The sequence below is a fragment of the Octopus bimaculoides genome, chromosome 7 (assembly GCF_001194135.2).
Source record: "Octopus bimaculoides isolate UCB-OBI-ISO-001 chromosome 7, ASM119413v2, whole genome shotgun sequence".
NCBI lineage: Eukaryota > Metazoa > Mollusca > Cephalopoda > Octopoda > Octopodidae > Octopus > Octopus bimaculoides.
The window spans coordinates 3,688,732-3,701,262 of NC_068987.1; the positions used below are offsets into that span (position 1 = coordinate 3,688,732).

General features: G+C 36.3%; 1 protein-coding gene across 5 annotated transcripts in view; it reads left to right on the forward strand.

Moving 5' to 3' along the window:
- The window catches only part of LOC106871587 (MICAL-like protein 2), a 63,089-nt gene that overhangs the window by 10,928 nt on the left and 39,630 nt on the right, over positions 1 to 12,531 (forward strand). For all 5 annotated transcript variants that reach the window (XR_008264550.1, XM_014918100.2, XM_052969163.1 and 2 more), the window contains 3 exons: positions 4,124 to 4,345; positions 8,777 to 8,825; positions 10,416 to 10,554. Coding sequence is in view for 4 of the 5 variants with exons in the window: in XM_014918100.2 (XP_014773586.1) it covers positions 4,197 to 4,345; positions 8,777 to 8,825; positions 10,416 to 10,554 (337 nt within the window). In the remaining variant the exon portion in view is untranslated. The remainder of the gene's footprint in view (positions 1 to 4,123; positions 4,346 to 8,776; positions 8,826 to 10,415; positions 10,555 to 12,531) is intronic.

Here is a 12,531-nt window from a genome sequence, read left to right on the forward strand (position 1 = left end):
ACTTGGGCCTTCCCTGGTAGTCAATGACTTGGGCCTTCCCTGGTAGTCAATGACTTGGGCCTTCCCTGGTAGTCAATGACTTGGGCCTTCCCTGGTAGTCAATGCTACTTGGTACTGCTGAAGGGAGTGATGCCCTTGCTATGTGCTAAAACTGCCATGACCTCCATATGACATTTTATATATATATATATAGATAGATATGTCTACCTTATATAATTGTAATTTGAAGTATGCACTGATGCCTGATCACCATCTTCTCTCCTTTAATAAAGAGGATGGTCATGTATGTCCTCTTCTGCAAGACTTCAAGAATCTTGCAAACCAAATACAAAACCGGAAAACCTCTGCCACCAGCTTTGTTGAATCTTCCTTTCCCCCCTTTTCTCAGATGTTTCTGTGAGCTTCACTCCTTTGGTAAAAGCTTCCACAATAGATTCTGGTTTTACCTTACATCCCAACACTGTTCATATGAGGTTACTACTGTATGTGCACACGTATGTTTGTGTGTGTGTGAGAGGGAGTGAATATTTATAAAATTATGCTGAACTGACTTCACTGTTTTGTGGTTCTACTACAAATGATGACGTCATTGTTTGTGTTTGGGGTGCTTCCAGTGAAGTTTGTTGGCATTTCCTGTCAACAAGTCATCTGTTAGCTCGACACTTTTGGATTCCTGTGGAATAAAAGAAATCTCTTATTTGATAAACAGGGAAGGGTTGGCAGCAGGAAGTGGATCCCACTGTAAAAATCCATCCTCAATTCAGCTCTCTTCTGAGCTTTGTTAGCATAAGAAAACAAATCGTCATTGAAATGAACACACGCACACACACATCTATGTACATACATACATACATTTCAACCTTGTTAATTTACATACATCCTTTCTACAGCTGGATGCCCTTCCTAACGCCAACCCTTTTACAGTGTATACTGGGTGCTTTCAACCACTTCTATGTTAAACATATACATACACATATACACATGCATTCATACATCTTCATATGCACACATCTAGTCCTTTAATTCACACACATATACACATGGTTACACCTACAAGCACACACTTTCTCACATATAAAACACTCTCCTACAGAAATAGACACTATTTATATACTGTGGTCACATGATTGTTTCCCCCATGCTATGGAAAATTGTTGTAGAAGATGCTACATTCAAAGTAACACATCTAGACTAATCAAAAAAGATGAAGTGTTTAACTTCCTTAAATGTTTACTGACCTCAGCTTGATGCTGATCTAACTCAGTTCACTGAAAATTGTGTCCAGTTTATAAAAACAACACATTTGTACTCAGTCAGATTCGGTTTCAGTCGGGTTGGTAACAAAAGGGTTAAATGGCTATGGAGGTCCATTAGAGTAAATAAGAACAAAAGGGGTCCACAGACAGAAAATAGTTGAGAACCACCTGTCCGACCAATCCTCTTTCTAGTCCAGTGACCTCACCGTGTGGTCTCATTCTTATCAATTCTGTTCTTGACTTCCTATAAATACATGTCTCGTTTAGGTCCAATCAACCTGTGACTGCTTATTCTTTATTGTTTAATATATATAATCGATGTAATCAACTTAATCCCTTTGTCTGTCCTTGTTTGTCCCTCTATGTTTAGCCACTTGTGAGCAATAAAGAAATAAATATATGTAGGTTTCCTAAATTCTGCTATTCCAGTGTCTTCTCTTTGTATCCTGGGCGTGACACAATTACATCAACCATGAATTCAATAGACACTTAATTACAGCACAAATAGTGCAAGTATACGTGTGTGTGTGTGCGTGTACATAGGCACCTTCTGGTTCATATATATAAAGTCATACACATAAACATTTATGCACCTATATATATATGTACACACACATACTTGGATCCACCTATATGTATCAAGAGAGTTGTGCATATATTCTGTAATATTCCCAGCAATTATACACACATAAGAAAATAGATATACGAGCACACATGCAATGCAGACACCCACCCACACAGGCTTACGCATATGCACACACACACACACACACCTGACAGGGCAACAAATACTAAAATATTACTCATACATAGGTGCAGAGAGGGCTGTGTGTTGATTGGTTGTTTTATTTCTTTATTCAGTTTTTTTTTTTCTTTTGTAAAGGAATGACACCAGTGAACATGTGAAAAAGACAGAAAAAACTTTCATTCTTAGGAATTATATTTGTCTGAACTATATACAATGACATCCAAAAAATATACAGGGAAAAATTATATAAACATTTATATACATTGCATTGTATATCCACATGAGGTATTATGGTCACCGCATGTGTAGGTGTGTGTGTATGAGTATGTAAAGTTATTATTGTAGTTGTGTGTGTGTGTCTTTTTTTGTTCCAGTCACTAGACTGTGGCCATGCTGGGACACTGCTTTGAAGAATTTTAGTCGAATGATCCATAGCCATTGCTTTTTTTTATTTATTTTAAGCCTTCTGCTATAGCCTCGGCCCGGCCAAAGCCTTGTGAGTGGATTTGGTAGACGGAAACTGAAAGCATGGACAGTGGATATTAAATGATGATGATGATATATATATATGTATATATATATATATATATATATATGTATATATATATATATATATATATATATATATATATATATATATATATATATATATATATATATATATATATACCCCCCCACACACACACACACACCTCATCTGTTTTCCATGCTGATATATGTATATATAGACATATATATTTACATATTGCTGGTTCCTCTGTTGGGTCAGAAGGGGGCAGACCTTTTCATCCCAAGCCATCTCCTTGTTCATTACCCTTTATTACATCACTTCCATCCCTCTTTCTTGTCATCAACAGTAAGGGCGAGTGTATCACCATCATTTCTCTTTGGTAACACCTTGGTTTCCTCAAGCTTCTAATTTGGAACACCTCACACCTCCATTTCTTATATCATAGAACATGTGCAAGTCTCTGCTTTTTCCATTTCAGATTCCCTAAGTCTATCTCATGACTTTTATAGCTCTGTCTACCATTTTATTCTACCATGTCATCGCTTTGATCAGTAATTCTCAGCCAATGATCTCATCTGAACTCCCTGTTGTATCTATCTCTTATCTATTGTCATTTGCATCAGCTAGAATTCCTCTAAACTTCTAACCAACTGTGGATTCTTTTAGCTTCTGTCTCTTCCTTCCACAGGTGGTCTTCTGTTTCTGTGCCTACCTAGCTCTAATTCTCACGTCACTTACCACTAATTGTGCATTCTTCACTAGGAAAGGGATTAGAATTTACAATAGTCTGCCTGTCTTGTTCCCTAATGAGAATGATTATCTATTTGATTTGTGTTTGCTAGATTGGTAGGTGACAAAGTGGTTCACTGGATTATTGAATTGTGTTTGGTGCAGTTAGATGAAGTTGCATCACAGAATTCCAGGAATCTTAAGACCAATTTTGAACATTGGTTTCCTTTGTTGAGTTATCTAGGTTCCTACATTCTAGAAAGTTATCACTTCTTTCAGATTGTACCCTTCTCAGGTAATAATTGCTTTTAGATTAAGAGAGAGGACCTTCAAGTGTACCATTTATAGTAACAGTTGTTGATCTTCTTTGATTGGCTCCAATAGCAATGCAATACCAACTGCAAAATCTGTTCTTTTGGTATGATGTCTTGGTCATTTCCTTTCCGTGTATGTTAATCCAGTGGATTGGTCAGCTCTAGTTAGCAATTCTCATGTAATGACAACAATATGGAGATCAAATCTAAATTGAGGCCTGAAACTTAAATTCTTCAGAGCAACAATAGAGAATCTAACAAAAGCCAGTTGAACATTGCCTACATACACAGAGGGTATGTTAATAATGATGACTTGTATGAGATGAGAACTAATTGACTGAATTTGATTATAACTTCAATTAGCAATTATTTTAATGATGAAGTGAGTCAATGTATTCAGTTAATTTATGATATAAATTTATTTACATAATAGACTATATAAATAACTTATATAATTTATATAAATAATTCTATAATGAATATATTAAATGTTTCACTGTATGAACAGATGTGTTGACATCCCATTGAGTTTTTTTTTCTTTTTTTTTTTTCTTTTTTTTTGTAGGAAGTTTTCTGTTATCAGGAAAAGGTTATGCTCGAAAGCTGAATTACTAAATGTGTTGATATAAAAACAAACCATGTCTCAGGCCAAGCTACGTGCATTGCAACAGTGGTGTAAGAACAGGTGTGAAGGCTATCGTGATGTTAAAATTACAAACATGACAACTTCATGGAGAGATGGACTGGCATTCTGTGCACTTATTCATCGTTTTCGACCAGATTTAATGTAAGTGTTTTCGACTTTGATTATATTATTTTCAACTTTCTAACTACAACTTTTACTGCTCTGGCAATTTTACTTGCATTTATACTTTTGCCTACTAAACTCAATTGGTACCATCATTTTCTTCTGAACCAACAGTCTAATCTTGTTATAAATTATGCATTTTTAAAATTCTTTTAGCCAGTGTGTGTGTGTGTATGTATGTGAGTGTGTGTGTGTCTTCAGTTTTATTTCAAGATTTCTTGCCAATAGAGAAAGAACTGGTTTCTAACCTGGATCCAGGGCTCCTTCATTGGAATTTCAACCTCAACAACTGGGTATTTTTGTATGTATGTATACTTGCCGACTTGTATGTTTTGTTTTATGTATGTATTCTTATGCATATAGTTGTATATCGAGACATGCACATGAATGTATGTATGTATGTAATGTTCTGGTGTAAAAGCACTTGGCTGAAGGGTTAAGGGATTCGGCTCAAAATCATAAGGTCACGAGTTTGATTCCTAGTGGCACATTGTATCCTTTCTTTCAATTTATTTCACATCGCTCCTGTCCACTCAGCTGGCCAGAATGAGGAGTAATAACTCAAAGGGAGTCGATGTAATTGACTTACCCCCACTCTCTGAAATTGTTGGCTTTGTTCCCAAATTTGAAACCAATATATTAAAAATGGTTTAATAAAACAGCAGCAGCAGTAGATAAGGTCTGTGATTATTTCACCTTGAGCCAGGTGATTTCTGCAATACTGAACACTTCATTAAGTAATTAAACAGAGTTGGCAAAATGTCCGGCCTTTTTGCCTGTTGCTTGCCTCAGATGCATGGTTTGCATTTATTTCTTTGTTATGGTTTTATTCAATGTGCTGAAATACAAGGGTTTTATTAGATTCATCATTTTTAGCAGTGTATCATTTCTTTAGAAAGATATTTCATAACCAGTGGAGCTGCAAAATGGACAATGGTTGCAAAAAATTCACACATTCCACTAACTGATCTCTTGTGGAGATCATCTTCTTTCATCATCATCAGACACCTATTTTCCATGCTGGCATGGGTTGGATGATTTGATGGGAGTTGGTAAAGCCGGGGCCCTTCCAGGCTCCATTGTCTATTTTGGCCTGGTTTCTATGGCTGGATACCCTTCCTGGTGCCAACCACTTTACAGAGCGTACTGGGTGCTTTTTATGCGGGTTCCTGTGCGTCTTTGTTCTGACATATATACACGACAGGCTTCTTTTCAGTTTCCGTCTACCAAATTCACTCACAAGGTATTGGCTGGCCCAGGGCTGTTGTAGAAAATATTTGCCCAAGGAGCTGCACCGTGAGATTGAACCCTGAAACCTTGCAGTTGCAAAGCAAGCTTCATAACCTCACAGCCATTCTTGCACTGAATGTTTATTTCATTTTTGAGTTTTCATTCTTTCTTTTTTGTTATTGTTTCTTCTTTAAACCCTTAGCATTTAAACTGGCCTCATCTGGCCCCTATTATCCTTGCTGCTTTACATTCAAATAGGCAAGATCCAGCCTTTCATGCCTGCCCTACAACATCATTCAGGAGTGGCTGTGTGGTAAGTGGCTTGCCTACCAACCACATAGTTCCAGGTTCAGTCCCACTGTGTGGCACTTTGGGCAAGTGTCTTTTACTATAGCCTCGGACCATCCATAGCCTTATGAGTGGATTTGGTAGACAGAAACTGAAAAGAAGCCTGTCGTTCGTGTGTGTGTGTGTGTGTGTGTGTGTGTGTGTGTATATAATATATTGTGTGTGTGTGTATGTCTGTGTTTGTCCCCACAACATCACTTGACAACTGATGCTGGTGTGTTTACATCTCCGTAACTTAGCAGTTCGGCAAAAAAGACCGATAGAATAAGCACTAGGCTTACAAAGAATAAGTCTTGGGGTCGATTTGCTCGACTAAAGGCGGTGCTCCAGCATGGCCGCAGTCAAATGACTGAAACAAGTAAAAGAATAATAACAGCATCAAAATCTCAAAGCTTCTGAGATAATGTATGATTAATTCCAGAGCAGCCTAAAGAAATAAGCATTACATTTCAGAGAGTAATCTGAAGGCTAAATGGTTAAAATATTTTCTTGGCCAAAGCTCTGCAGCATAATTAAGCCAAGGACAAATTTTTAGCTATGTCTGCATCTTAAAGTTGTAACTGGATCCAAGATCTGTTCTCCACAAATTATTCTTTCGGTAACTGTTTCTTGTCAGTTGTTCCATTGATTTTTGCCAGGTGTTAATGGTTCTTTTTTTTTTTTCTTTTATATTCTACATACAAAGAGGAACTGCTATTTAAATAAAGCTTTGTGGTTATTTGGTTTGCAGTAAACAGATGCCTGGACAACTATTTCTCTTCATTGCATCAGTGTAGCTTTTGTATTTTATACTTGTTTCAGTCATCAGACTCCGGTCATGCTGGTGCTCTGCCTTGAAGAATTCTAGTCAAACAAATTGACCCCCTGTACCTATCTTTTTAAGCCCAATACTTGAGAGTGGATTTGGTGGATGGAAACTGAAAGAATCTCCTCGTGTGTGTATTTACATCCCCATCACTTAGCAGTTCACCAAAAGAAACCAATAGAATAGATACCAGGCTTTAAAAAAATAAGTATTGGGGTTAATTCATTCAAGTAAAAAAAACTTTTGCAATGTGGTGCCCCAGCATGGCCGCAGTCTAATAACTGAAACAAGCTAATGGTAAAAGGTACACACACACACACACACACAAAAATGGTACTGTATAAAAAGCGCTAGTGCTGGTGCCACATAAAAAGCAACCAGTACACTCTGTAAAGTGGTTGGTTCTAGGAAAGATGTCCAGCTGTCAAACTGTCCAACCCATGCCAGCATGGAAAACAGATGTTAAATGTTGATGATGATGAGGGCATCTATATATATCGGTCGATAACTGATGAAGAATTAGGGTTCTGGTGTCTGTCCTACGTGTATGTTTTGTAGTATTTAATGCCAGAACCGCCTGACTGGCCCTCGTGCCGGTGGTACCTAAAAAGCACCCACTACACTTCTCAGAGTGGTTGGCATTAGGAAGGGCATCCAGTTGTCGAAACTTTACCAGATCAGATTGAGCCTAGTGCAACCTTCTGGCTCACCAGTCCTAAGTCAAACTGTCCAACCCTGTTAAACGATGATGATATATATTTATAAAGGGAGTTTTAATGAGTTTTATAAAGTGCTATGGTAATTTAAAAGTGATAATCAGATATCTGAAAACTTATCTGCCAATCCTCGGCTCTCAAGTGGTGCCGGGTCAGAGGAAGTCTACTGTTGAGTGTTTTTATTGTGAATGACTCGGACAGTTGCAGTGCACTCACTTCTCTTCTCACATTCAACTTCTCTTTTGAGTCTATACCACCACATTGTTAAATCTTGTTAGACTGTAACAGGTTTCTCTTATACAAGGACTACTATAGGCTTCTGTTCTGCACCCATTATTATGGGTGAAGAATAATTGATGCGGAGCAGATGGTTGGTTAAATAAATATATCCCAGAGTGTCATTAAATAATGATGGAATAAACATCCTTTCTAGATTGACAAGAGGATGTTACTTTGTTTTAATAGTCATGTTTTCTAATTTCTTTTCTTTTTTTTTTTATGTAATTGTTGTCTTAGCCTCTCTCTCTTTGTGTTGGGTTCAACTTATTATGGTTGTTGTTTCAGTTACAAGGCAATCTTAATTAAGGAGTTTCTAGATCAAAGACATTCCAGTTGTGACTGACCTATCTTTATCATGGCTAATGTGTTCTTTATTTATTTAAGATGGTAGGATGTAATTGATGAGAGGTTTAGTTAGTATTTCTAGCAGGTTGAGGAACCACGTGCAGCTTCCTTTGCTGGCTTGTGACCATTTCATGGGATTAGGACCATACTTATTCATTTGCCATAATTTATCTGCTGTTAGAAGTTCACTGGAAATGGGGTCAACTTTTTTCAGAAAGAAACGGTAATCAAACAGAAAATTCAGTAAGACTTACTAATGGTTGGCCCTTTCCTTCATTGGTTGAGAATAGAAACAATTACTTAATCACCCCTGCTGGGTCTGGGCTGTTTTACAGAAGCAAATGCCTAGTCCCAAGTATGCTTACCATTCCTTTACATTTAACCTGGTCACTGCAGAGAACTGGACATTTGTTCTTTTTACAAAGGCCATCCATATTGAACCAGATCTACTGCAGATCCAGCTTCTGTTTTCTATGGATTGGAAGATAAAGCTTTGCTTTTGGCCTTTTGTAATTATTTGTGGTTGATGAGGTTGAATCGATGGGATTGGTTTTCTTGAATTTCTGGTCAACTTCTACAAAAGCATTGGGAGGAAGAGAATTCCTGAGAACCGACTGGCTAGCATGGAACTCTTGACAAACAAGCATTGTACACTTCACTCACAATTTTTTTTACTTTCTTCCTCAGAAACTTTGATTCTCTTTGCAAAGAAAATGTCTATTACAACAACAATCTGGTAAGTTTATTCATTTAATAATGTAAATTGGTTTCTAATGTTATCCTATTGTCTCCCTCTATCACACATCACCTACATGTTGGTTTTTGTATTTTAATATATGCTTTTGTGTCAGATCTCAAAATAACTTGTGACTTCATTTATTTGTGGAATCACACCCACTTTATAAAGTGCAGCTCTAATTGCAGTCAATGAAACCCTCAGAAAAAATGTCTTTTGTATAAGACCCACTGACTTTCCTTTTGTGTTATGTTGTATAGAAAAAGTATGTTTAGTAAAATCTACTATGATAATTGTCTAAAATACATTGGAAAGGTTTCAGTATCCTAAGCAAAAGAAAGGACAAGTTTAAAATTGACCTTTGAACTTTATTGTATAAAAGTACGCTTACTCCATTGGGGAATGTCATGTGATCATTTTTTTTTTTTTTTTTTTCCTGGAAAATCAATTTTATTTTGATAATAATGGTAGACTTCAATATATTTTTACTGAATTTTACATTCCAGTTTGTATTGTAATGCAAACACAAATTCATTTTTCCCCAAGAGAACAAAATATTTTTTTGCTTAAGTGTGAATTCTTTTGAAACTTATATTTTGTTATAGATTTTCTTTGTTTTTAAATGGTTTTTATATTTTTATGGATTTTTCTGGTTTGAATATCAGGCATTCAAGATATGGCAAAAAAAGATTTAAAACATTGATGCATGGAATGCATATTTTAGCCATTGAAATAACTCTGAAAAACTGTTAACTTCACTTCAGCATTTTGTGGCTTGATGTCAAGATTTTCATTGTGCCAAGTGAAGTTGATAGATTTTATGTTGTTGAATTGAATGCCTGATATAAGTGTCTTTGACGCTGCCGTTGTTTTAGTCTCAACAAACCATCTTGGACCGAATCACTTGCTTGGCAAGTACACAAGTCTGAAAAATATAAAAATATATAAAGCAAAATAGCAACAAAATAAAATATAAAAATCTTGTGGCTGTGTGGCAAGAACTGGATGGTTCTGGATTCTGTCCTAGTGTGGCACCTTGGGCAAGTGTCTTCTTCTATAGGCTTGGGGTTGACCAAAGCCTTGCGAGTGGATTTGGTAGACAGAAACTGAAAGAAGCCTGTCTGTCCCCCACCACCACTACTTGACAACTTGTGTTGCTATGTTTAGCAGTTCAACAAAAGAGATTGACGAAATAAGTACCAGGTTTAAAAACAAGGAAAAGAAAATAAACAAGTCCTAGAGTTGATTCATTCAACAACAAATTCTTCATTGTGGTGCCCCAGCATGGCCACAGTTTAATGATTGAAATAAGTAAAAGATAGAAGATATCAGGTCGATGCTAAAGGGACTCCTGAATCACTGTGTGTTTAGAATGAGAGAGAGAAGATTTGATATGAAACCAAAATGATTGGTTTTATGTTTTACAACAGAACTTGCTGATCCTTGTCAAAAACAAGCATCAGAATGTTGCTAAAAACCCCAAATAGTCCTATACCGGTGTTTAAAAAATTTTTTTTTCATTAAATCCAAATTCCAACTTGTTTTGTGCATCAAATGATGCATTTAATATTGTTAACTTTATTCCTAAAGGCTTTCACTGTTGCTGAACAACTTGGAGTCACTGCTCTCTTGGAGGCTAAAGATATGGAAGAACTCAAAGTCCCAGACAAACTTAGTATTATCACCTATGTTGCAAGTTTGTACAATTACTTCAAGGACAAAGAAAAATGTGAGTTTTCAGTAATCAACATCTTCTGTTTATTATAAATAAAATGTTTATAGATTACATCATAAGAATTGTAGAACAGTTACCATTGCTTGGGTTTCGTATTCAACTAACGACTCAGAAACTGGGATGTATCTTGTTACTTGTTTGATTTGGCAGATGGGACTTGTGCCTGATGGTGTACTTTTGATGGAACTCAGCTTGTGATCTTACTAAAAGGTTCAGCACTCAAGAACCTCATCCAAATGCAAATTCATGGGAAATTAGGCACAAACAATGATGTAATTTGTCTATAGAAATTTAAAGATTTTTACTGGTTTTTCAGAATTTTAAGAAAACGTTCTGTTTTTGAAGATAAACTAATTTCTATGTATGTATGTTTGTATGTTATACCTTGTTCCTCATAAGCTATTTTTATTGAAAAGAAAAAAACAATAGAATTCTATGGATCCAATATCTTAAAATCTTGACATAATGGTAATAAATGGTGGTCATTTTCGCATTTTTTGTATCAAAACAATTTGTTCAGGCCTAGATTTTTTGATAACAGGGAGACTTTTTTTTTTTTTTCGGTTGGCCTATGTTATTGAGTATAACAGGCTAAAGTGGTGTGCTGTTAGCACATTGAGCACAATGTTTAGCAGCATTTTTTCCAGTCAACTTTGTTTTCCATCTCTTGATTGTTGATAAAATAAAATGCCACTCAAGTAAGTACGGGGGTCGAAGTAATCAACTTTTCATAATTGCTGGCTTTGGACCCTGCATTCGGAATACTGTGACCTTAGTCACTTATACACCATGGAAACTGTATAACTGGCCCCTTTTGGGTCCTAGCGCTCAGGAAAAAAAAATGTACAGATTGGGCCTCATAGAGGCAAAGTGGTTGAGTTCTTTTTGAGTGTTGGGCCTCACACAGGCAATGACCGAGACCTTTGAGCATTATGTCATGCTTGAGAAGACCCATTGAACTGAGAAAAATAAGCCTTCCAGCTTACCAGCCCTGGTCAAACCGTTCAACCCATGCCAGCGTGGACAACAGATGTCAAATGATGAATGGATTATAATGACTCAAGCTCTTTCTTTCCTTTTAATTTGCATATTTTCAAGTTTATATATATTCTATTTTCATTTCTTTTTGAAAGATTGGTATATCCGTATAGTCTCTCATATTAATTATCATGTTTATGCTTGAGTAATCAGAAAGATATATGTATATGTTTATTTTACATGTGTACCATTTAAAAAAAAAAACAATTATTTCATCTCATGAAGACCAGGAACTACTGTTAGCCTTTCTTTGTTCTGCAAAAGTGACTGAAATGGTTAATTAGATGAGGTGGCATAATTAGTGTTTGGGTTGACGGTTTGTAGGAAAGTAGTTCCAGAGGGAGACATTTTTAGTGGTGATCGTTGACTGGAAGATAAGGGATAAAGTAGTTAGGACAGAGCGAGAGTGACAGAAAGAGAAAATCTGGGTGAAATGAATAGATTTAGGTGAAAAATTGTTTATTGTCAGCAAATTTAGAGATTAAAAATGATTGTAGTAGCAGTGGAAGATCCAGCTTTGTGATGGGGAGGTGGTTCAACAGTGTTGAAGATTTATCTCTAGTGGATGTATAATAGTAGAGAGAGAGAGTGTGTGTGGCTGTATTCCTAATTAGGGCAAACTTATCCCTCATATGGGACCAACTATTGTTCAGGTCTGAAGTGTTTTCTAGTTCTGAAAAAGAAATGTGAACTTAGAAATGTAACTCTGACCTTGTAGTTTCTATATAGTTGTCATAACAATAACAGCTAACATTGTTTTGTTTTTTTATTATTATTATTATTATTGTTACTAATGAGCTTGCCATACTGACATCTGTGAGAACTCTGACAATGGTTCATTCATCAATTCCAGCCGTGCAGCTTCACAACTATGTTAGTCTCTACTTCTGAGTCATTAGTTGTAAAGGACCTGGTTTTAAATCTGGGTGGCTC